Source organism: Agelaius phoeniceus, chromosome 1, assembly GCF_051311805.1.
Source record: "Agelaius phoeniceus isolate bAgePho1 chromosome 1, bAgePho1.hap1, whole genome shotgun sequence".
In the NCBI taxonomy this organism is placed as follows: domain Eukaryota; kingdom Metazoa; phylum Chordata; class Aves; order Passeriformes; family Icteridae; genus Agelaius; species Agelaius phoeniceus.
The window spans coordinates 146,899,157-146,923,846 of NC_135265.1; the positions used below are offsets into that span (position 1 = coordinate 146,899,157).

Here is a 24,690-nt window from a genome sequence, read left to right on the forward strand (position 1 = left end):
CAGGTTTCCCATTTTCTAAAAGCAGCACAAAGTAACTACTGAATATTATTTTAATGAATAAATACAAGTCATGACTTAGAAATCAGAAATTCTACCCATATACATTTCATGGATAAAATGCAGTCACCATAATGAATTGATTATCAGTAACAGTAATTAGATTGTACAAATGCCTAGAGTTCTTGAGTGTGTTTTGCTTTTTGGAGTTCAGTGTTTACCAGCCAAATTATATTCATCCTTTAAGTCCTGAAATATGTTTAAACATGTGAAATATTTTGATCTCTGAACCTTCCTTGCTAGTGCGAATGACCTGATACAAGATCTAAAGAGCACATACATTTGTCCTAAGAACTGTTTAGAGATTAAATATAAATATGTGTGTGTGTATGTATAACCTCTCCAGTTCTCTATTTCTCCAAACCTTCATTATTCAAATCTGTGCAAAAAGGTACATGAGAATATTGGATTGAAACTTTCTCAGCTTGAGAGCATAGGTTGCAGCATTTTACACACTCAAACAAGAGTGATTGCTTGGTTTAGAAAGCAATCACAAACAAGGTTCAAAGGAAAGTACTGGAGTGGCCTGCCTGGGGAGATAGTGGAGTCACCATCCCTGGATGTGTTAAAAAAAGCCTGGATGTGGCACTGGGTGCCATGGTTTAGTTGAGGTGTTGGGGCATGGGTTGGACTTGATGCTCTTGAAGGTCTCTTCCAACCCAGTCATTCTGTGAATTCTGTGAAAATGCAATGTGCTCTTTTATGACTTAGAAATGGTACATACCAGTAAAAAAAAAAAAAAAAAAAAAAAGACATTTTAGAAAACCCTCTAATCCTTAAGTGATTTGATGGAAAGTATAACTACTATTTGACATAACTCTCATCAGACAAGAAATTAGAAAAAATCTCTAACATCCACTGTTACCAATTGTTCCCTTAGTTTAATTATTTTAAAAGCTGCTATTAATATAAATATTATACATAAATATGTGGCTGACTTCAGAAGTCAAAGTTAAAATATATCCCTGTACACATAAAAGGTCACACCTTTGCAAGCCAACCTTTGCAGTTAGGCACAACATCATCACGTTTTATTTTTCAATTAAAACCCCCTTTGTTCTCTGTTTGTCTGCTTTCCTATGAGCAGTTGAATTGCATGTTTGGATATGCCTGAATTCCCATGTCAGGTATAAGTAGGAACTGCTTTTCTCAGTGAATTAAGCCTCTTCTTAATTTTGTGACTATTTTACGACACTGCAGGCCATTGCCAGCAAGTGAATTAAATGCTACTTATAAAGTCAGTGATTTTAATTTTTCTCCTAAAAGATAAGTATGGAGTCACTATAATCAGGGGTTTCTTGGATGCCAGATGTTAGATTCTTTCTTGGGACTATTGATGTCTGTCCCACTCTCGATGACAATGGATAAGTCTTTCTTGGGAAGAAAAATGCTCCTTTTTTCAGTGTACACAGGTTCTGCAAAGACCGTTTCAGCCTTGTGGAGAACACCAGAGTCAGACTCAATTTAAGTTCTTGAGCTGCAGTTAGTTCTTCCCCATGCAGTCACCTCTGTACAATGCTGGGCATCGCCCCTGCTGAAGAGTCACCTGCACCACTTGACTTTTGACTTTGAGTCTATCTCAGTTTATCCTGCTCATGAACCAGTTCTGGTGCACTGGGGACATTCCCAGCACATGCCATGGCTGGGATAGCACCTTTGAGAAGGTCTTCAGAAGAGGAAATGCAGAAGCACTGCTGGTGTTTGGTCACCAGCTTAGCAGATTGTATTTCCCAGCTGTTGAAGGATGGCAGGACCACAGGATGCTCTGGTTTCTGTCCTAACTCGTCAGTTTGTGGCTCTTTCCTGTTTTCTTGTATTTAGTTGTCATAGTATCTAGGTGGCAAGGGAAGGGCACTCTTATGTTTGTTCCCTGTGTATATGAGAGATTGGGATTTCTTCTTTCTGGCACTTGCAAAAGAAGCGTTGTCATCCTCGGTTAGGGAGAGGTAGGAAGCGATGCTTTCCCTCAGGCCATAGCTGAGGCAAGAGTCATCTATTGCTGCCAGGGTGCTTTTGGTATCTTCAGTCACCTCCAGCCTTTAAAAGAACAAAATTTTATTACCATTTCAGCTACTTGGACTGAGCCTCTTGCGATAATATTAGCAGTTGTTAAACCTAATAATGTTATTGTTGCTGTATAAAAACATTTCTGCTTCATAAATCACCAAGCATTTCTGTCGCTTAGCATTTCTCAAAAAAACAGTACAACAGTAATATATAAATATTTTTTGGCACTTGAGAAGGGAGTATCATCTATATTCTCTTCTTAATCTGTAGGAAAAATTACCTCAATACTGCACAAAATTTTCTTACCTTCATAAGCACATGAATGTTTTGTGAAGAAGAGTAGTGAAGGGAAATTTACCGTTCAAAAATACAAGGTGCTTTTGTTTCTGAGGGTGGCTGTTTCCCCACCTTCTGAAACCTGACCTACTTTCTCTTGTGGCAGTTGTGATATTAGAAATCTCATGAATTGGGCTGTGTGTCAAGAGAGACACAACAGGAAAGGTTCATTATTGGACAATGTGTTCATTACACCTGTGCTGCTCCCTGGGTGTGGGAAGAGAGGGGAGCCACTTCTGCCCTGCACACCACTGGATCAGCAGTGGTGGATGTCACTGGTCTTTGTGACACAGCTCTCACTCCTGCCCCTTGGTGAAAGGACTCAGGAGTCCTGGATCGCTGGATGGGAAAAATGATTGAATGCTAACAATACTTCTTTCAAAGTTAAAACCTAGATTATCAGTTAGAGAGCTGGGCATTCAGTTTTCATGTGTTAGCTTGATGTCAGATTGTCCAAGCTTTAAAACTGCTTTTTTTATTTCCTTTAGAAGGAAATAAATAGCTATGTGTTCTGTGTTGCAAGCACAAGTATACACATGGCTGGGAGCAGCCCTGTTGTTTCTGGCAGCCTGTGCTGTATGTGGTACCTGTGAATGTTTCTCCAGTTGAAGTTTTTATTCCTCATCACCACAGGAGGAACTGGATTCATCTCGGTGTTGTTGTTAGTGCACTGGGTGAGACAGGGTGTTGTAAGGACACAGCAGAGACCATCAGCAACTTCTGAACAGAAAATGAACACACAGACAGTTAATCTTTGCTTATTGTTTTCTTTCCCTGTTGCATGCTCAAATAAACAGTTTTGTACTCAGCAGCAGCAGTCAAAAATTTTGTGTTCTCAGTGAGGACACAGTAACACAGGCTTAATTTTTCCTTTCTTCATACCTTTGCCTTTTAATTTTTCATTGGTCATATTTCATACAGCACAAGTGAGGAACTGAGATACAGAAAGACAATGTGACTTGCTCAAAGACTAGAAAGAATCTTGTGACAGAGCAGAAAATTAAATCCAGTTTTTCTGAGCCCTCAGTGAGTTCTGTTTTGCTTCCTATTGTCTCAGCCATGCAAAGTGAGTGTAAAAAAGATCAGATTGGATTGTGTGCACACCTACTCTTCTGTGGAACATGACTGTGGCATGAATTGAAGTTCCCATATTACCTTAATCAATGTTTCTGTGCTCTACCCTCTTCTTGCTCCACTAGGAACATCAAAGATATTCTTCTGTCCAAGTAGAGAACATCATGGCTAAATGCTGGTGTTCTACAAATCTGAGTCTTATTTCAGAGTGAGATTTTGTATCTTATGGTGAGGGAAGGAGGAGACCTAAATCTGGCTATGTCTCCTCTTACACCTGTAACTCAAGTAAAAATGGTAGTTGTTACAAGTTTTGGGTTCTGCCCCAGCCCATATTTTAGGCTTCAGTTGTTTCCTTCTTTCTAAATGGTGAAAGGTGTCAACTAGCTAACATGTAAATACACACATATCTCTTGTCCAAATTCTTACTCTCTTTACGTCATTGGACTTGAAAATTTCATTTGCTTGTTTTGAATGTGAATGACTTTTCTCCTCAGTTTATCAGTGTACTCTTTGGCATCATGCTTTTTCTTTTATCTGTGAAATACTTAGGAATGATGTCTTCACACTTTTAAAATTACGGAGTACCCATTGCTTGTTAAAGCACAGAACCTATTGTTCTCTTGTAACTTTTAGGCAATTTGTTCTTTGCAATTTCCTTCCTCATTTTAGAACACGCTCATTATGATGCATAGTAACTGCAGCCACTCAACTGTGTTGTTTGTCAAGTTAACTTTCTGACACAGGTTAAATTCCCATAAATCTGGAAAGCTGTCATAGAAAAAGTGTCATCCACTGGACTGATATTAGTAACAGTGACAGCTGACTCTGCAATTGAGCTAACAGCTTGAGCCTCTTGATATAACCTTTGCTGATAAATTCCTGCCATGCACTTCTGCTAAAGTGATAGGGAAGAAGCTCACAATGTTTCTGAAAATTTTCTACTGCAGATAAGATTATGTGCTGTAGTGGTTCTTTAGGAAAATGTGAATAGAGAGCCTGATGTTGCATGCCCTGAAGCTATCTGTCTGCCTAAATGGCAAATAAATGAATGGCAGACATCTTCATGTTGGTAAACAGGGTCAGCCAGGAGCTGCAATTTGTCTCTGGAACCCAGACCTACAGGTACATGGCTTCTGTACAGCTGAACATTTTTGGATGCTAACACTTTGACTTTAGGTGTGCTCTGAGTGGGTCTGGGCATCCCTGACCTGTGCTGACCTCCAAACTGCATTTGGAAGTTCTTTAGGGAATGCCTAGACCCTGGTGTTTGGCTCAAACAGTATTACTGACATGGCTATACAATATCCTGCAAAACACCAATACAGACAGAGCCTATCTGGCTTTATCTAGCTGAGTTCTTGCACTGATTTCAGTTATACTGTTAAGGGCTGCATATTTTAATTTAGGATGAAAAATAAAGTAAAATGTATAAACTATTTCCATTGCTTGTTCTGTGGCAGTATTTACAAGTCTTAGACATAAGCAAAACTTCTTGTTCTGGACCTTTGATGGATAGTTTTACAGTTGCCAGTGGAAAATATGTTTTTTTCTACACTTATTTTTACCTGAGTAGTGATTGACAAGGTCTTCAAGGCACTGGAAGGTTTGTCGTGGAGAGATGTAATACCAGTTATTGGGGAGGCGGAAGATCCTGTAATGTTTCACCTGCCTGTGCCTCACTGACAAGGAATATAAGCCTGGAGAGAGAGAGGAAGTAATTACACCAAAGTAGGGCTGCTTGGGTGTCTGTAAGATGTGGTGCCATTACTCAAAACATCTCAGAAATAGCTGAAAAAACCTAAGTGGCCATCTTGTATTTCTTATTATACTTTATAGATATACATAAATATAACATGACCTGAGATTTTGATTGAATTTAATTTCAACCAAATTAAATTCAACCAAATTTCTGGTGTGCTTTTCCTTTATTATTGCTGGCATGGGATCTTTTGAAATGGCATAAAGGAAATAGGCCTTCACAGAGTTGTTTGCCCTCCACTGAATAGGGAGATCAGACTCCCAGGCTGGTACTCTTTTATCTACAGCTTTGAGTAATGCAGTAGCTGAGACCTGGTAATGCAATCATGGCAGGAGATGACCACTTGGATTTTTCTGTTGCTTTATTTTGAACTGTTCTGCAGCATTTAGTGGCAAGGACTAAATGCCAATCCTAAATTTCTTTGAATTTAGTATAGATATTAAGAAGGTAATTGGCCTGTGGTATGCAAGAGGTCAGAAGAGATGATGTGTTATTCCCTTTTATCTGTAGTATCATGATATTAGAATGTGTTCTGGTGCTTCAGAATAGGAAGACAGCACGTTGCACATGGGAGATTTGTTCAGCCTGGAGAAGAGCAGACCGAGGGGAGCCCTTATTGCTAATTGTGTTCAGCATCCTCAGCAGGGGCAGCAGAGGGGCAGACACTGATCTCTTGTCTCTGGTGACCAGTGGCAGGACCTGAGGGTTTTTGGGCCCTGGAACTGTCTCCCCAGGGGAGTGGTCACAGCACCAAGCCTGACAGAGTTCAAGAAGGGCTTGGATAATGCTCTCAGGCATTTCAGGTGGGATTCTGGGAGTGGTCCTGTGCAGGGTCAGGGGCAGAACTCAGTGATCTCTGTTGGTCCTTTCCAAGTTAGGACATTCTATGATTCTGTTTCTATGTCCCCATTGAAGAAAATAAAAGTATAAAGTTGGTACAGTATAATTCCCATGTAGCAAAAGAAAGAAAATAAAATTGAAGACCAGTCAATTTTTAAAACAAATAAAAGACCTCCCTTGTTTACATAGTAAACACTTATCCACCACCCCCTAGTACTTGGTGTGCATTTTACACCTTCTTGAATCAATCCTTTGTGGACAAAGGCAAAATTGTGACTTTTCCTTCATTGAAAGTCCCACTGTCTCATCAGGTTTGCATGCAACCAAAGTAAATAATAGTGTTTAAACAACTGTGTCTTGTTTGTGCTGATTCCTGTGGAACTTTCCATGGCCATCAATAACCCTGTTCCCAGTAGGTGACTGGTAAAGGCTGGCACTCTGTACTGGGTGCCTTCACCTTCCCATTATATACCTTTTCTGCTTTTGGACTGATCCATATGAAGCAGGATATTAATGAATGAATGAAAGAACTGTAAAACTGGTGATGCCTGAGATCAAGAGGGAAAAAAATCTGTATTGTCTCACCTTTCCTAGTTTCACTCTCTCTGATCATGAAGGAGCCGACCTTGGTGTTGGGCAGCTGTAGAAGTTCCTCTGCTTTTTCTCTTCCCAGCCCTTCAAATAACCAGCTGTGAAGCAGGAAAAAACAAATTCTGAAATTTGGACACCAGTGAAACAGTGAGCAGCATGTGGCTGTGAAATTAGCCAGGAAAAGTGACTGCAAAAATAACACTGTGGCTTTCTATAGTTATTCTCTCATCTATATTCAGGCATATTTCCCCAGTTTATGGAGAAAATTTTGCTGGTTTTGAGTTCCATTAACCTTTGTGAGGTTAAGAGAAGAGTAATAAAGTTTGGACTTATTAGGGAAAAGAAAACTTTTGGAGCCGCTTTGGTCTGTAATGCTGGGGACAGATTCATGTAGTATATTGATGACATCTGTGGCATTAGTTAAATCTCTCTTTTTCATTTAAGCACTTTTGTTAAACCCAAATTGTGTCATAAATAAACCCCAAATAAGTTACAATTATTTTGCTTCTTCTGGCGAACAGTCCAGCCATTTAAGTTAATGGCCTTTGTGGATAAGGGAAAGTGGAATTAGTCCTACAAATTTTCACCATAACTTGGTGCAGTGCCGTGTTTTGCCACAGCCAGTGTCTCACTATGCACCTGGGCTTGCTCAGCCGTTCTAGACTTATGGAATAGAATGGAATTATATTTTAAAGCTGTTCTCATGTGTTTGAGCCAGTCTGCTGTCACTGAAGTTTCAGACAGTGGCTTCTATTGCCCCACATCTGTGCCCTGCCTTTGGGAAAGCATCTCTGTTTCAGGAGGATGTAAAAGCATGTTAAAATTGAAGCACTTGCATAGTTTACAGTGACATTAACAGTTCATATCCTTAAAATTAAACAGGCATTAAAATATTTGCCAGAAAGCTTTTAAGTCTGTGCTTTAATGGTTTTTTGGTTTTTTTTGTTGTTGTGTTTTTTTTTTTCCCTGAGTGGTGTCTATGGCAACAAGAAATGTCTGAAATTTCCTTAGCTCATCCAGTGAGAAAGTTTGCATTCTTGAATGACTTATTAGCATTTCTATTTGTTCTTTTTGGCCTGTTTCCCTGAGCAAACCTAGCTAAAATTTTACTCTATGTAAATATTAGAAATCCATTCTAAATAGGTTCTCCTCATCAATGTCTTTAAGTTAGAGATCAGTCCATGCAACAGATGCATAATAAATATCTTATATGTGATTTGAGGTGGTTTTGGCTCTTTCCAGCATTTAAAGGAAGGATTTTCCTTTTCACTTAGTCTGAATGTATAAGTGGATTTGAGGCTCTCAGTTTTCAAAAGATGCCTTTTAGACTGTCAATAAATAAAATTTCTGTCTGCCAAGTTACTATTGGCATTATTTGAACTATGACTCAGAGTAATCAGAGGAGGATATGTAAAAATGTAGTGATGAAAGGCTATAGAAATGCATTTACTTACCCATGATAAACCTTTGCTACATATTTTCCTGGAATATAATTTTCTCGACCTGTTGTAAGGGAATGGACTCTCCACCAGCCTCCTTCACTGTGTGAAAGCAAGAGAAGGGATATTTTCAGATGTATTTTCAGAGCTTCTCATAATTTGGAAGTTAGTGAAGTTCCACAAATTATCCTGCAACCTTCTGTGTGTACTTCTGAAACTGTGTATTCAGAAAGGAACCCTGTTTGGTTTCATTTAGTGCAGTTCCATTTTTAAACCTACTTGAGAATTAAATGTGGACACAGAAATAAGCTACTTTGTTCCATTTAAATTACGTAAGTAATAAAATATTTTTCTGCAGTTGAAAGAAGAAGGATAAATACTCAGTGGTTAAATCATGCTGTGCTCTGCCTTCCCACAGCTAGACTTGTACTGGTGTCCAAGATATTCAGTTTACAGCTGAATGTGTTGTGTCTGGACAGCCCTGTAACACCAGGATAGAGGATCTGGGAAGTGGAGCCTGTCTGCTTGGGAACAGGCTGTGAGTCCAACTGAACCTGCTTTGTGGTTTGCTCTTGTCCTTGTCTTCCATGAGCTGCAGAGCAGACTCCAATCAAATAGGCCTTGTAGCTGAAGCTGCAGGCATATGTATTTCCCCCAATATAGCTTAAGTCATTGCTGTGATACTGAATTCTGGCTTTTACTCTTGAATCCCTTCAGAAATAAAGGGTACCAAGAATTTTCACAGGGATGCTGCAAAGCTTTAGTTGAAGTGCAAGGATCCTAATGACTATTGGGTTCTTTGCACCTTCACTTTAAGAGTTTGAATCCAAGGAACTGTGTCTTGTGTTTGAATGCTGGTTTTGTGGATGTTCATATAAATGCTCCCAAAATAATGTCTACACTGCAGATCAGAGTCTCAGTGTGTGTCAGAACAGCTGAGTTGAAATCACTTAGATTAAATGTCATAAGTTAGAGCTTCTGGGACCATGGTCCAGAATGTCTATGCTGAGGGAAAAAGGGGAAGTTTGGGGTTTGGGTTTCCAGATGAAATGAATTTATCTATAAGAATTTTAGGTTGTTTTGGTCCTTTTTCCCCAGAACTTTCCTGGACAGAACCAAGAATTGCAATATGAAAAAAAAAACCAAATCCAAAACCGAGAGATTTGTCATCTCTCTCCTTCCGAACTTTAATATGACTAACCCTGAAAAATCCCTATGATGATTTAAAATCCCAAAGCAGCTCATCTCTCCTGCTGCAGGAGCTACAGAAATTATGTATATTGAGGCAAATCTTGGAGGACATTTGGTTTGACTACTGCCAGCCAAATGCAGTTCATCTGGTAACGAAAGGTGCCTGACCAGTGTGGACAGTGAGAAACTGTGCCAGTGGTGCTTACATAAAGCTGCCAACCCAGAGCAGTCACAAATATCTGTGAGGAATTGCATTTCCCATGGAGGTGCCATATGTCCTGTTACTGGCAGGATTGCTGGGGCTGATTGCCACTACACATCATTTCTTTGGTAGAAGGCTGAAAAGCTGCTGTTATAAAAGCAACTGAAAAGCTGCTGCTTCTGCTGACTTCTCTGTGGTGACTCCTCATCACTTGTGCTCTGGTCAAAGCTTCTTTTTTACTGTCTTTTAGTTCTTTGAATGATCTTGGAAAAAGAATTACAGCTTATGAGCAGGAAGAGGCTTCAGGTAAGAGGAAGAGGCTGACATCAGCATGTACCCCGTCAGGGGAGAACAGGTCCTTCATCAGAACACTGTGGTTTGCCTAGAGCTTTGGCTTGTCTTCTGTGAACAAGCTCATGATTCAAAATAAGAAGAGGAAAATTCCCATCAAGGCTTGCTCTGGATGTAATTTATCCATCAAGAGAAGCCCTTGTTCACTGCACAACAGACAAACATATCAAAAACTTCTGCTGCCAAAGCCTATACTTTTAGAAGTTGTTCCTGCAGTAGATTTTACTTTGCAGCACATGTGTACATATAATATGCCACACATATAATTCCCATTGATGTGGGTATAGGCAGTCCTGTGGTGTGTGAGGGCCTGTAGCTGATGAAACCTGAGAGTGAGGCTTTGAGCTGGAGTTTCCAAGCTAATGCAGTTTTTGAACCATGTATGTTCTGCAAACTGCAGCAAGGTTTACACTACTAGAAGCTGGCAGAGATAATCCCCCTGGTTTAGAGGAGCTCTCCATCAGCATAAAATTTATCTGATGGTATTGTCTGAGTCTTGGGACCCTTAGGTTCAGGGAGGAAGAGAAAGCACTGTCTCAGCAGGACATTAGTGCAGCCATTCTGAGTCAGACCAGAGGTCCTCTAAGGCCTGTGTCTTGTGGCTGACAAAGGCCACTGCAGCTCATGGTGGCCTGGAGAAGAGTCTGAGAAGCATCAGCCATCCGTGATGCTTCTCTTGAGTACTTTTCTCCTCCAGCCATTTCACTCTCTGGTTGAGAATTTTAAAATTATTTTAGAAGTCCTCCAAGGATTCCTCTGCTATCAATTGTCTGGTCCCCCATTGAATCCATCTGCTTGACCAGCTGCAAAAATGAAACCTTTCATTTCATTTTGAGCAGTGCAAGTAGTAGCTGTGGGGCCAAGAAACTTCCAGGAGGTCACTGTGTGCTGATACAGCCATTTTTTGTACACGTTCTCATTCTTGTGTCTGGCAGTACTGCACTAAGGTTAAGGTCTGAACTAGTTCTCCAAAGCCTGCTTACTTCTGGGGCTCTTAAATTTTTTGAGTGGAACTGGCTGAGAAATCTCTTTTTTCCCTCACTAAGAAAATGCAGAATCAATTAAAAAACAGAAAAAGAATCACCCCCCGCCACACTTTTTAAAAGTTTTTTTTTTACATTTGCCTTAAAGAGGGATGAAATTCTAAGACTTAATAATAATGGAGTTTTTAGATTAAAAAGGATGAGAGAGAAAATGACAGACATACTTGACATAAAGAAATTCAGAGTGATTTTCCTTTTCTATGTGATTCAAACTATTTTGGCTCTTACTCAGTTTTCCATTACATTTGGGGAATACTTTCTCATAATTATTTTTCTAAGCAGAATTGTTCTGAGTCTTATTTTAGAATATAGTCTGAATCCAGCTTGAGAAACCTAAGAGAAATATATAGATCAAAGGACAATATGTAATCCCAAATCCTTAAACTACATGGAAATTTACACTATGGCTAAGCATCCTTCCCTGAAAATTCTGAATTCAGTTCATTTGCTGAATTGCATCCAGTTTGGGCCAGGTGCATAAAACAGAGCTTTGCTTCAGTTGTAATAAAGCTAACTTAAAAATAAATTGATCAACTTACTCTGATAGCACCCGTAGTTTTTCCCCTACATGAAATATAGGTTGGCTTATGTCTGCTGAAGGATAGTCATAGAGAACAGCAAGGAAGTCACTCTCCTGACCTGTGGAAGAAGAAAGAAAAGGTCACTTAAACCAAAGGTAGGACTCCGAGACAAAAATGGATTTTTCTTTAAGTATGATAGATTTTATGTAGTAGGTCAAATGGGGGGAAAAATCTCTGAAATGTCAATTAATAAACATCATGAGCTAAAGAAGAACCTATAGATTTATAAGAGGACTTTGAAGATACTAGAAATGAAAAGTCATATGGTTAATTGTAAGCAACTATATTTAGACCACTTTTTCTAGCAATTACCATATTTAAAGGACATATTCAGTTTAAAACTAAAAAATTAGTAATTATTTATAGTATTAGGAAGTAACCCAGTTTGATTAATGCCACTGTCTCTAATTGCCTCCAGTTACATTTTTGTAGCATTAAATTTAAGATAAGGAAGATGCATGTTGAATTGTTTCATAATTTTACACCACTGATACTTTTCAATGGTAGTTTAGATCAGGGTCAATGAGAGTGTGGCCATTATTGCCCATTTCCATCACTTTTTAAAAGAGCTTAATGATCAGCCAGTGCACTTTTTTCTCAGTATTGCATGGAGACTATACAAGAGCTTCAGTGACAGAAAACAGGCACAGGGGTGTTTCAGCTGAAACCATTGTAAAATGGTAATTTGCAGAGCTGAGGTCAGCAAAGAGATGAGAAGACCTTTTCCATCAGCTGGGATGAATCTGGGACTTGCACCCTGTGTAGGACACGCTGAGTCTTCTGGGTTTCTGAGGGGTAGAGCACTGTACTCAAGACTGAGATCATCAAACATGAAATGCTCCTCATCCTGCTGAAGTCTGTGGTGCCCAGTAAATGCTGACAGCTGGGAGGTTCAGAAATGTGTCATGCTGGGTGTTTTGAGCTCTTTGTCACAAGTCCTGGCAAGAGGGATTGTGCCATTCACTGCCTGCATTTCTCCTGGAAGCAGTTTCCCTCTCTGCAGGTCTCAGTACCCTCCATGATCTCACAGGGAGACAGTGCTTCCCTCTGCCTCCACCAGGATCAGCACCCTGGTCCTTAGGAACAGTTGCAGAGGTTGTTTGATCTCCATACTTCCCATTCTGTGCAGCCCAACATGTGCAAAAATGGGTGTGAGTTCAGGGTAGGAAAGAAAGAAATTAGAAAGAGAGATAGAAACACTTCTGTATCTTGTTAGTTTTTTCTCATTTAATATAGATTTATTGCCAACTTCTCTTTAAGGAGGACATCTTTTGAGGGAAACGTAGGTGCAACACTCTGAATGAATGCTCTGTGTTTTTAGCTATGTGTCTCAGGGCCTTAGAAGCAACTCATAAAGATAACTGTAAAAGGCTGAAAGAAACATGAAGGAAAGAAACACAACAGGTTACCCAGAGAAGTTAGGAATGCCCCATCCCTGGAAGTGTTTAAGGCCAGGTTGGATGGGGTCTGAGCAAGTTGATCTAGTGGATGACATCCCTGCCCATGGCAGTGAGAATGGTATTAGATGATCTTTAAGATCCCTTCCAACCTAAACCATTCTATGATTATTTTAAGAGTGTATTTAATATTGATATTATTCATGTTTAATATGATTTTCTTAGTTGATTAGTGTCACTGACTTAAACAGGACTAGTCCAGTACAGCCAACCACTGTGATTAGTCTAATATAACTTATTATACACTTAGTTCAACCCTATTGAAGAAATTCTGTGCTAAGCCTTTGATGGCTGCCTTGTTCTGCACAGAAAATCTAGTGGCACCTTCCTGTCTCTGAAGCTACTTAGTACCTGAGGCTAATGACACCTAAGTATTGGCACTGAGTCTTTTTTGACAAAACAAAATCTTTACCCTACTAGAAGAAATATGGGCCAGAAGATCCATTTTAAAAATAGCAAAATGAGGATAAAGTGCCACCACTTCATTTCTTGTTGCAGATTATAAAACATCATGTAATGCTACATTGAATATAATTATTTTAGCTTAATGCCTTTATCAATCCTTTTAAAAAAAATTATGTTATTTATTTATAAATATTCCGCTTCCATAGTGAAAGAGTGGAAAACAAGTGCTTTTCTGCTCTCCTTCCTTATGCACTGTCATTTGCATCTCATTATGTACTGTGGGGAAGGTGACTTTTTGTCTACTCTAGCAAGACCTGTCTTACTTTGCTTACACTTTCATATTTATATTAATTTTTGTTTCAATTTTGCATGTAACTTTTAGTTCTGAATAGGAAGGAATATATCAGAGTGTTATTTTCCACATCCACGCAAATGTTACCTCTTGAATTACATAAAGTTATATTAAAGTGAAAGGAAAGGAGTGAGCCCCCTCCTTCTTTTCATTTTGATTGGTATTAAAGTCAAACCTCACTGGGTTTTTTGGTCATGCAAAATGCTCCACCACACTGTACAACATTTCACAGAACCCATATCAGCTCCTTACAAACACAAAAGCCTGGAAACAGGAACGAAACAAATTACACGCTTTCTCCACTCCTAAATTTCACAGTGATCTAAAAGATTTCATCTGATGAGCTCCCCACACTTTCAAGATGTAAAAGAAAAAAGATTTGCCTGAGTTTATCTAACACAAACTCTCCTCCACAGGGCAAGTGTAGGTTACATCTGAAATGGAACAACCCAAAAGTTAGAGTGGAAAGATCGAAGCACAATCGTTTCCACTGCATAAGGTGTTAATTCTGGGTGGTTTTTTTAGGAATAGGAAATGAGTGTGAAATACATGCTAATTTTAGATGTCTTCACACCCACGTCTTGCAAAGTGTGAGACTGAATATTGTATCCTTCAAATTATTCATTGGGAATGGAGAATGAAGCATTATTAAAGAGTAGGCAGAGCACAGACAGAGCATCCAGATCCAGGTCATTGCCCTCAAAAATCTGCTGTGCTAGGCACTGATGTGGTCCATATCTGGAGTGGGAATGAACTCTTTGGAGTTCAGCTCCATGCATCATCCAGCTTTACTGGCCAGCAGAAATATTATGATTTATGGCAGGGGTGCACCAGAGTGGGTGAAGGAGGGCACTCATCTGGGAAACTGCAGCACCACAAGGTGTGCCTGCAGAGTCACACTTTGGTACCCAAGCTAGATCTAAACCAGCCAGCTTGGGAACTGAAATTTGTGTAAGTGCAGCCCAAAAGGATTAACCCTTGATTCAGGGTCCCAAAGGAGGACAGAGAGAGGCTCACAACCCTTGATGACCTGATGACCCCTTGCTGCTCTGCTCACTCTGTCATCTGTCCCTGGGTTGTGCCAGGAATGCCCGGCAGTATGCGGGCAGATGGGGTGCAGTTATTTTGGGGTCCAAATCCTCCATGGGAAATGCAGCTTATACACTGTTCCCTTTCTCAGGGTCAAGACTGGCACACTGGTGCTGAGGAAAGCACAAGGTTTTGCTTTCAGAGCACAAGGGGCTCATAGGGGTCTGATGAACACTGCAGACCAAGTCTGCAGACTGCAATTATCTATTTTCTTCCCCCTTTTTGTTGGAAACTCTTTCATTCTTTCTCTTCTGTTTCAGTCCTTCATTTTATGCAGTCTCCCTGAAATGAGCCTGTGTCAAACCTACTTCTCCTAATAACTATTTCAATTATTGACAGTCCATGGATTGGATCCTCCACCTCAGTTAAATCAAGCCTGTTCCTGGCCTGGTGGAAATCTATGTTTTGTGATGTGATTTGGAGTTTGATCTACTCAGGAAGGGAAACAGATACAAACTCACTGGATGAACCCCAACACACACTTTGGTACCAGGTTCATTTTTAGAAGTCTTTTTACATTGGATTTGGATGACAGTACTGATGTTTGTATTCCCAACTTTCATTAGCAACATCTAAGCCATTATAAAAGATACTGGTCTGATCCAGACTAAGAGATGGATGGATCTAAAGAGCTATTCAGGGTGATAAATCCTGGAATCAGGGAATAGTTTGATTTAGAATGGATGTTCAAAGGTCATCTAGTCCAACCCTCTGAAGTGAGTGGAGACACCTTCAACTGGATCAAGTTGCTCAGAGCTCCAACCATCCTGACCTTGAAAGTTCCTGGAGATGGGGCATCTACAACCGTTGTGGGCAACCTGGTCTAGTATTGTACCAGCCCTATTATAAGATTTTTTTTCTTTATATCTAATCTAAATCTATCCTATCTTAGCTTAAAACCTTTATCCTCTGTTGTATCAAAGGAGGCCCTACTGAAAAGTCCATCCCCATCTTTCTTATAAACCCTCTTTAAATGTTGAGAACTGCAAAAAGGTTTCTTGGAACCTTCTCTTCTCTAGGCTGAATAACCCCAACCTTCTCAACCTTTTCTCATAGGAGAGGTGTTCTGTCACTGGTCATTTTTGTGACAACCCCCCTGCCTTTGGATGATTAAACATGAGTATCTGGTGCAATTTCCGCTGTGAGAGTGTCTGAAACATCCCTCCAGCCTTGGCAGGTGCCACTGCAACTACAGGAGATTCGTTCTCTCCCCAGGTGATAGCAGGAGGTCAGGTAGGACTAACAACACCCCTTTCTAGATGTGCTAGATGTGTAGGAAAGTTGAAGTAGACTGAGTCCTGAATTCCTAAATAGATATTTCCCTGTTGTAATGACTGTGCTATCAGTGTTTGCAGAGGTGTGTTTTAGGGATATGTTATATTTCCATCACAGAAAGGGTTGCATTTTTTTTTGGCTCTGCTAAATCCTGACTTTTATCACATGCAGGGCCAGGACAAACTTGATGACAGCTATGGCCTGCTCATCACCAAGGTCCTGTTTGAGTGAATGCATGTCTCTGTTTTGGTGTTCATATGTGGTATTTGTGTCAACAGTTGTTGGGAATATCAGCATAAGGCACTTTTCTTCACAAGAAAAACCCAAAAATAACAACAACAACAACAACAAAAATCAGCAATTTGCTGAGTAGTTTTTGGTCTCTGCTATGCTCTATGTTAGGACCTAGGGCTGCAAGGCTGCCCATCTCAATGAGTTCCTAACCATACTAAGAGCAGGGCTGGGTTTCCTTGCAGCAAAAATCAAACCAGGCTGATTCCCTATCCTTATAATAATGAGCAGCCCAGTCGGAAAATCTTTGATGGAAAAAACCAAAAATCACAACACAACAAAACACAAACAAATAAACAAATAAACCTACTTAAAAAGCCCACCTCAAACCCAAAGGAAAAAAACCAAAACTGCTTTCTCCTCTTCAGCTCTGGGGAGTGATTTCTTGCAGCTCTAGTGCCAGCTGCCTGTATTAGTGCACCAGGAGGGCTGAGGCACTACTGGTTCTCCACCCACTCACTCACTCGCTCACCCACTCACTCAGTTTGTAGTAGCTGATCACCAAATCCCTCTTCCTTTCCCCCTCCAGTGCATGACCTCTACCAGCCTACAGAAGTGGAAGGGAGGGATTTGCAACCTGGTTTATTCACATGTGCATGCAGAGGGCAGATGTGGTATATTTTTCTTTGGCAGCTGGCCCTGTGAAACTTGTATTCCTCTCTAGCCTTTATGGAAAAATCTGGTGACAGGCTGGATGTGTGCTACTTTTAATGCAATTGTCTGACAGTGGATGGACATAAGGTTCAATGCAATACATCATTAAAATTTTAACTTTAAATGAAGGAACCCCAAATTTCAAGGATAAATTAGTATAAAATATCACATGCAATTATGTCAAAACACAGCATTCCTGGTTTCTGACGTGGTGTTTCAGTGCTTTCTGATTTGGAAGGAACGTCTTCCAAGGAGCACCAGCAAATAATATGTTTAACATTTGGAGTTTTTAATTAAAGTGCTTCTTGGAAAATGAGCTAAAACGTAGCTAAATATAAGCACTGTCTGGTGGATGCCCTCCTTCTGCCACAGCAGCCATGCACTTGCCTGCTCCTGTCAGGCGGCTGAGGAGCGACACATGGCTGAGTCTGTCGCGTACCGGGAGCGGCTTTTTCTCCCGAAGGAGTGAAATGAGTGAAATGAGTTCTTACCCGTTTGGCTCAGCGTGTTTGTTTCCTCAGATGCTCTTGGAGTTTTCACAGTGTTTCCCATTGTGCTTGCTAATTCCGTCTGAGTTCTTCAGAACTAAATCAAAGCAGACATTGAAATTTAACATCACAATAACACCTGCTGTGCCAGCAGATGAGAAATGACCTCGTTTGGGCGTCTCCAATTTCATACAGTTTTGCTTTTGAGAACTCTGGTGTCAAATTCATGCGCGAGTTTTACATACTTGCTAAACTCTCACCACTTTGGTGCTTTTATCAGGGGAATAGCAGAAAACCACAGCTAGGGAAGTTGCTAAGAAGAACATGATGTAGTAAAAGTTTCCATTACCAGTACCTCAGCACAATAGGAAGTAGCAGCAGAGCTGTGCCCATATGGGCATTTCATATAAAAAATGTTTTTTCAGCATTTAGGGTTCTGAGGCTATGAAGGATCTAATTAGACTGATGTTCCTGGTTTTCAGCACTGTGTGTATATTTTGCTGGTTTACTACTGATCACAAAAAACACAGCTTGGTAGGTTTGGGCTTTTTTCTGACGCAATTGTGCCCTCAGCAAGTGTGGGCAACTTTTTTTTAAGTAACACCTTGCCTAAAAAAATGTTTGATTTCAAATCAGTCCTTCTGCATAAAGCCAGCCAGTGAAAATTCTTCAGATACCTGTATTAAAAAGTTTTGGTGGATATACAAGAAACAGTATCAGACAATTGTGGAACTAAATAGTGTGAGAGGAGCAGTTCCTTCTCATAGCTTTGCTGCAGCCATCCTAATTCTCTCTGAGAAAGTACAGAGAGATAAATATTTTGAATGTGGAAAGTGTATCATGCTATGGGATATTTTCAGAGGCAGAAGACAAAAAGCTATGTCTATTTAAAAACTGTTCATTAAAGAAAAATAACACCACCAGCTGATGGGTAATTTGTTTTTAAAAGTGTATTTATGTCCATTGCCCTGTGAAAATGATAACAAGATTTCTAGCAGCATTGTGTGAGTATTCTGCATCTTGAGGCCTTTTCTAGGTTAAATATTTCAATGATTACTGACTTTGGTGCACTGCTCTTCACTTACACTTGCTAGAGCTTGATGAGGGTCAGTGAGATGGAGAGACATCCAACCTGAGAAGTAGAACAACGGACATCAGCAAGACTTTATTGCTAATTGTCTCTCAGAATTAGACTGGCAGAATTTCAGTATGTTGATTAATACAGTAAATTTTTAACATCTTACAGACAGTTTAGGAAGACAGAATTTTATCCTACAGAATAAAATGCCATTCAAAGGAAAGAAAATTCATCCCTTACCAAATGCAAGGAGCTCAGTGCTAGAACAGATGGTAGTGCACAGTTTGACTCCACCTCATCTGCTTTCCAAGCTTCTTAGTGCTGTTCCCAAAGGCTCTTGGCTAGAATTCTCTATTTCACTGGCCAAATGGAACATCACCCCTTTGCTTTATGCACTCAGAACTGGCTTGTGGCACATCTGGAGGGTGCAGCTGTGCCAGAGTCTTTCTGACAAGCATCTGAAACCTACTTTCACAAGAACAAAAATGTGTGGCCTGATAGGAGAAGTCTAGAAGCTGAATAAAACAGCACCCTTAAATTTAAATAAACCACTTGCGTATTCATGTTTTAAAAATAGGTCTCTTTATAGAAAACAAAACAAAAAATCTTTCTCCGTGTAAATGCACTTAAATTTCTAAACCTGAAACCGGAATTCACTTTGTCAGGCAATGTCTCCTTTCAAGATCATAATTTTCTGATCTAATTATGGGTATTTTTCTGCAAGACCCAACTTAATTTGTTAAATACTTTTCTTACTTGTAGCCCATAAAGAACAAGAGGTAAACCCATAGGAGCAGTGCAGCCAGTATTTTGGCTACAGATATTATAGATGTTCATGGCTCATCTTCAAATTAGCCAGAAAAATTACTGGGCACAGCAATAAAGAGCTCAACAGGGCTGAAAATGTCAGCCAAGAGAGTGAGATAAATACCTGGGCTGATAAACTCTGCTGAGCTCTGTACTCTGGTAGATGCATTTTTGCAGTAATTTAAAGGGGGGGCTCAAATCTTGCTCAGTGTATAGAATCTAAGCTGCAGTTACTGAAAATGTTGACAATTACAGGTAGATGGCAAGAATAACAGCATAAACATCTGATGTCCATCTATCATTTTGACACATGCAATTGATATTTAGATGATAATAGCTTGAATTTTGTGTCCCAAAAGTCTGGGAAAAAAAAAAAGAGTCCTACCTTTAAGTACCATTTTATGCTCGGTTTTGTTATTTGAGGGCTTGGAGAGCAAGTCATCCTACAAGTGTCAGGCTTCTGACCAGTGGCCTTTTTCCTCCTCCTAATTTCAGGTATGCCTGAATCATTTTGGAAAGTGATATGTAGTATTTCTGTGTGGTGGAAAGACTTCTGAAAATTTTACTTCAGGCTTTCAATCTTTCTAAAAGCATGGCACATTTCACCAAGGCACTTAGATTTTTCTAGACGGTGTTGAAGGATCTAAACTCTAAATGCTGCTTTAGAAATATCTGAAGTGTTTCTGCAGGGTTGCTTATGCATCATTTGCAATTAAACCACTGAGGCATTAAATACTGGACAACAGGGAAGTTCCTACTTTGTATTTTTGCAGAGCGCAGCCTGGTTCCCTCCTGCCATACCAGGCATTGTTGTTCTCAGAGTACCTCTGGTCATCAGGGCACAATGTGCAGCTCCTTGCTGCTGCCTTAGATGTGGGATAATCTGGCTTGTGGAAAATGCAAAGGTTATAAAGTGCTTTCAGTGCAGTGAGGAGCAGTGACGTCTCGGGCTGTGCCGTCATTAACGCGGCACTTTGCTGTTTGTCATTGCATTTTCCATGCTCTCTTACTGTCACTACCACTGGTAGAATAAAGTCCTGGAAGGCACAGGGAGTCCAAGATGCTCTCCAGATTCAGAGCAGAATTGCTCAGTGAAAATTAAAAAATTAAAAGCTCTGACTCTTGCTGTTAATTCACTTAGCCAAAGTGACTAAAAGGAAAATGAGACATCAGACTAGGTTTTACTATAAGGCCATTTGTCATTAGGTACATGGGCAGAGTAAAGGTTCCTATAGTCCAGTCAAAGGTAGTTGAGTCAATGTTCTGAGGTATGACTCAACCTTCAGATGTTGAAAATGGGACATGGAAGTTTTTTTTGAAATAGGGAGGCAAAAAGTGTTTCTACTTGTTCGCTGGCAATGGCATATCACTAGATTAAGAATGTACAAAGTAGTATCACTGTTTCTAGAGTAAGAATGTAAAAATTAAACATATTTCTAAAACAATGGTGTGCTTTGCTCTCAAGTGAGTGATAGAACTTGATGGCTTAAGTAGCTTGTGCTTCTATCAGGTTGTTGTCAGCACAATACAAATTCATTCCATCGCTGCATGATAAATTCTTTTGTGGTTTTCTGAAATTTGGAGACACTGCAAAACCAGACTTACTGGAAGCTTTAAAAATGTCATGAACCAATTCTTTTCATTGAAATCGATAGAAGAACAGTAATAGTTTTATAGATTATAATCTTCTGAAATAGCAAATTTGCTAGAGCCACTGCATCTCACTTGACCTTATTGAATCATAGAATAATTTGGCTTGGAAGGGAGATTTAAAGGCCACCTAGTCCAACCCTCCCTCCATGGACAGGGACATTTGCAACTAGATCAGGTTGCTCAGAGCCCTGTCCAACCTGGCTTTGAATGTTTACAAGGATGGGGCATCTACCACCTCTCTGGGCAACCTGCGTTCCACCGTCCTCATTGTAAAAACTTTGTTCCTTATATCTAAACTTGATGACAGAGTTTGGGGTACAAGTAAAAGTGCCATCCTTCCTTCACAGGAGCAGATAATTATGCCAGATCCAAAGGAAATAATTCACTGAGGATTATGTAGGAAGAGCTAAAGAGAAATTATAGACTCTAAACTCACTGTGTCTTATCTACCCCAAGCCCACTGGGCTGCTGGGAACCAAAATCTACCTGCAGCTCGCCTGCTCACCAGCCACCTCCTCAGACTTGCATGAAAATTTGGTTTTAATTGTTAAGATCACATTTGCACTGTTCCAAGCTCTGGTCCTTCCTCCTCTCCCCTTTCCACTTGTGCACATTGTGTCAGGGAGGGGCGGTCACAGGGCTGTTTGCACACACAGCTGTTAGGGCTTAGGGATCTTTGCTGCCAAAAGGAACGTGAGGAAATATCTGCAGTCCCAGACCTGCTTTGTGCCCTATTTATCAGAACTCTCAGCAGATACGAATTCTTCACCTGTTAAGACAGGAATCCCACTGACCTACATCGTGTGAGCCCAAAACCTGTGGTACAATTTTCCCCTTCCGTTCCTGTGTGCAGCACATGTAGCAATAACTTCCTCTTGCAGAATTTGTTCTCTGAGAAAATGTGTTTCTGCATCAGTTAAATAGCATGGAACATGTGAAATTCTGCTCCTTGGTGAGAACTTTGAAAAAGTTATATTTAATATGATTGAGAATTAGTTAATATAAAGAAATGAAAGTAATAAGAGGAATAAAAAGGCAAGATAAGCGCATGAATAAAGCCCTCCTACAAAGAATACCAAAGACTAGTAAAATTAGAACATTTATCATTCCTGAGATGCTATACCGTATTTTATTTTTGTTTCCTGATATTCACATCTATATTGCCAAGGTCTTAAAATTTAATTCTCAATAAAGTTCACAGGTAATGTCTGAATCTCATTTAGCTTGAAAATGAAAGCACTGGCATCCTGTTATTTTTCATGTGTAGAAAGAAAAAGCAAAACAACTTAGATTTCAGAAACTGTATAAATTTTTTGGTGTATTTCCCTTAATTTATCATTAATCAAAATGAACATCCTTCCAGCTTTGAGGCAGTTTTACCTTTGCACTTAGAAAGAATAACATAATACTCTCATCGAAGTAATTCAGAGACACATGCAAACCTGAAACAACACAGAAATACCGCACTATCCACACTTCTAAGACTTTGAATAAAAAGCCCACTAATCTGTAGGCTCCTATTTTGGTTACAGTGAAATGCAGTTTGCTTTAGCATAAGGTTTTGAGCATCTGTCTTACTCTTAGGTTTCAGTAGAAATACTCCTTGTCCTGTCTATCTTTAGTACCACTCCTTATGAAAAGGATCAAGGCAGACTCTTCTATTTCTGCCTTTGGTGGTACTTGAAATCCCCGGTCTGAATCCTGTCATTGTTAATGAAATAGAACACCCTTGTATATAAATAAAATGGAAACATTTGGTCTCGTACGCAGCTAATGTAAAATATATCACAGCAGTGATTACCTTTAAATGCTGGGCATGGCATTCCAGGTTGCAGTATTCCTGAGAAAAGCCGTAGTCATAGCACTGCTCTCAGGCTGCCAGCAAGGTTTAGCTGATCAAGTGGAGGAGCAGCCGGTCGAATGAGAGTGTTGTGAAGTTCACGCTGTCATGTAGAGCAGCATTTGCCAAACAGGCCACATACTTCCTCTCTGAGAAATAAGGAAGGCTCAAAGTGTTTGCAACAGATGAGGTTCCTGTTGCAAGTCACTACTGAAGGCACATTTTATCTATGGGCTGAGAAAAACAGGGAGGTTTTCAATGTATTGCATCAGGGCTGGTTTCAGTAGATATAAAAAATGAGAGAAATAACCCAGTTTGCATTACTTACACAAAAAGAGTTTATTTTCTTTTCTTCTTCTTCTGAATTTATTTATCCAGTAATGCTCATTTCCCAACTGTTTTCTTTTATGCAGTTTTACTATTTTTTTCTGACAGACAGGAAGAGGCACAAAACATTTTTTTCTCTCTTATTGAGTCTGAATAGGAATGCAGCCTTTGCTTTATGCTTTACTCTGTACACCAAATACCTCTGTCTGCAAATAATTGAAGCTTAAGATCAGCAATGAAGAAATATGGATTGAAAGCCAGTCTGTGAAGCTCATTTTCACATTAGCTGTAAAAAGTGCAGAAGCTTCAGCACCTTCCTCATCTTAGTGTCTGAGATGGAAGAACCAAGATACTGGCCTGTTGAATAACCTGACTAAAGGCACTGAAGAATGTTGTACTGGGGTATGAATATAGAAGTCAAAAGGATTTATTAAGGTTTGCCTTTTGCTCTTATAATCAAGATGGGATCTGAAAAACTCCCTAACATAATACAGGAAAATGTTAAAAAGCTCTTGACAAACTTAAAGAAAACAAAATAACCCAGCAAACTCCAGCAGATTTCCCACTTTGCACCAGAGCAGCTCCAAGTAGGTGCTTATGTGGGAGCTATTGTGTAGCTGTTATTGAAACCAGGAAACACTGATCAAATCCCCAAAGCTGTGCAAAAAATTGGTAATTTGGTAATTTCATGAGAATATTCTTTCTCTTTGATGGGCTGTAATAGCAGTCTTCAGTTTGAAGGGTCAGGAAAACACAAGGGAGCTTGATAAGCTAATCAGTCTAAAGCACAGCTCCATGGTTACCCTGGCCAGTTATATTTTATTGTTTAGGACCATCTTGCCTTCTTCAAATCATAAGGATGGGACATGCATATCTATTAATGGCATTCACTGAATTGATGAACAGTGTCTCTAGAATTACTAAAATGTGATGGGTTAGGGGATGTCTGCAGGTGGGAATGGGCAGAGGCAGAGCCTGTTCCCAATCCTCTCAAACCTGAGCCTTAGGCTGCCTCTGACAGTCTAGTCTTTGTGCCTTTACAAGAAATAAAGTTACATCCTAAGATGCACTTGGGAATGGGACAGGTCTCAGACTTAGCAGGAGAGATTGGTCACACTTAAGGAGAGGTTGGACTTGCTTGATAGAGCATGATCTGCTGGAAACACAGTAAATCTCAGACACTGTATCATGCTTGTAGAGAAACAGATGAGTTTGTAGTGGAGGGTGGTAGATAGACTTCTCCATTTCCCTGCCATTTCTGCCTGTTGCTGGTGGCTGGCTGCTCCTGTGCAAGGATGAGAGCAGATTTACCCTTTCTGTGCATTTAGCTCATACCTTGTGTCAAATAGGATAATTGATAATTAGTGTTTAAATCTAAATGGAAGAAAGTGCTTGTATGAATTAAGTAGGACTTTGTATGTCATCTTAGAAATATTCATATCCTGTTATTCAAGTCACTAACCTGACACAGGCACTCTGTGAGTCACTTGTGAGAGGAACATT

At 39.9% G+C, this 24,690-nt stretch overlaps 2 protein-coding genes across 3 annotated transcripts in view; one reads left to right on the forward strand and one right to left on the reverse strand.

Moving 5' to 3' along the window:
- TG (thyroglobulin) overlaps window positions 1-24,690 on the forward strand; it is a 147,541-nt gene that overhangs the window by 87,581 nt on the left and 35,270 nt on the right. The gene's annotated exons all lie outside the window — the stretch shown is intronic.
- On the reverse strand, window positions 37-23,061 carry SLA (Src like adaptor). Of its 2 annotated transcripts, XM_054639652.2 has the most exons (8): window positions 22,822-23,059; window positions 17,486-17,579; window positions 11,430-11,529; window positions 8,119-8,205; window positions 6,659-6,762; window positions 5,040-5,171; window positions 2,988-3,120; window positions 37-2,094 (listed from the first exon to the last, which is right to left on the reverse strand). In XM_054639652.2, exons 2-8 carry the CDS (start codon window positions 17,544-17,546, stop codon window positions 1,875-1,877), a joined length of 837 nt encoding a protein of 278 aa, XP_054495627.1. In that variant the 5' UTR covers window positions 17,547-17,579; window positions 22,822-23,059; the 3' UTR covers window positions 37-1,874. The 2 variants fall into 2 exon arrangements, with proteins under 2 accessions (XP_054495627.1, XP_054495634.1); XM_054639659.2 differs by lacking the exon at window positions 17,486-17,579 and having other exon boundaries at window positions 22,822-23,061.

Coding starts and splice junctions, on each gene's coding strand:
- SLA (XM_054639652.2), bottom strand. CDS start 17,546: ATGGGAAACACTGTGAAAACTCCAAGAGCATCTGAGGAAACAAACACG. Junction 8,206..11,429: donor AAACTACGGGTGCTATCAGA/GTAAGTTGATCA, acceptor GCTTTCACACAG/TGAAGGAGGCTGGTGGAGAG. Junction 2,095..2,987: donor AACTGGAGAAACATTCACAG/GTACCACATACA, acceptor GTTCTTTTAAAG/GCTGGAGGTGACTGAAGATA.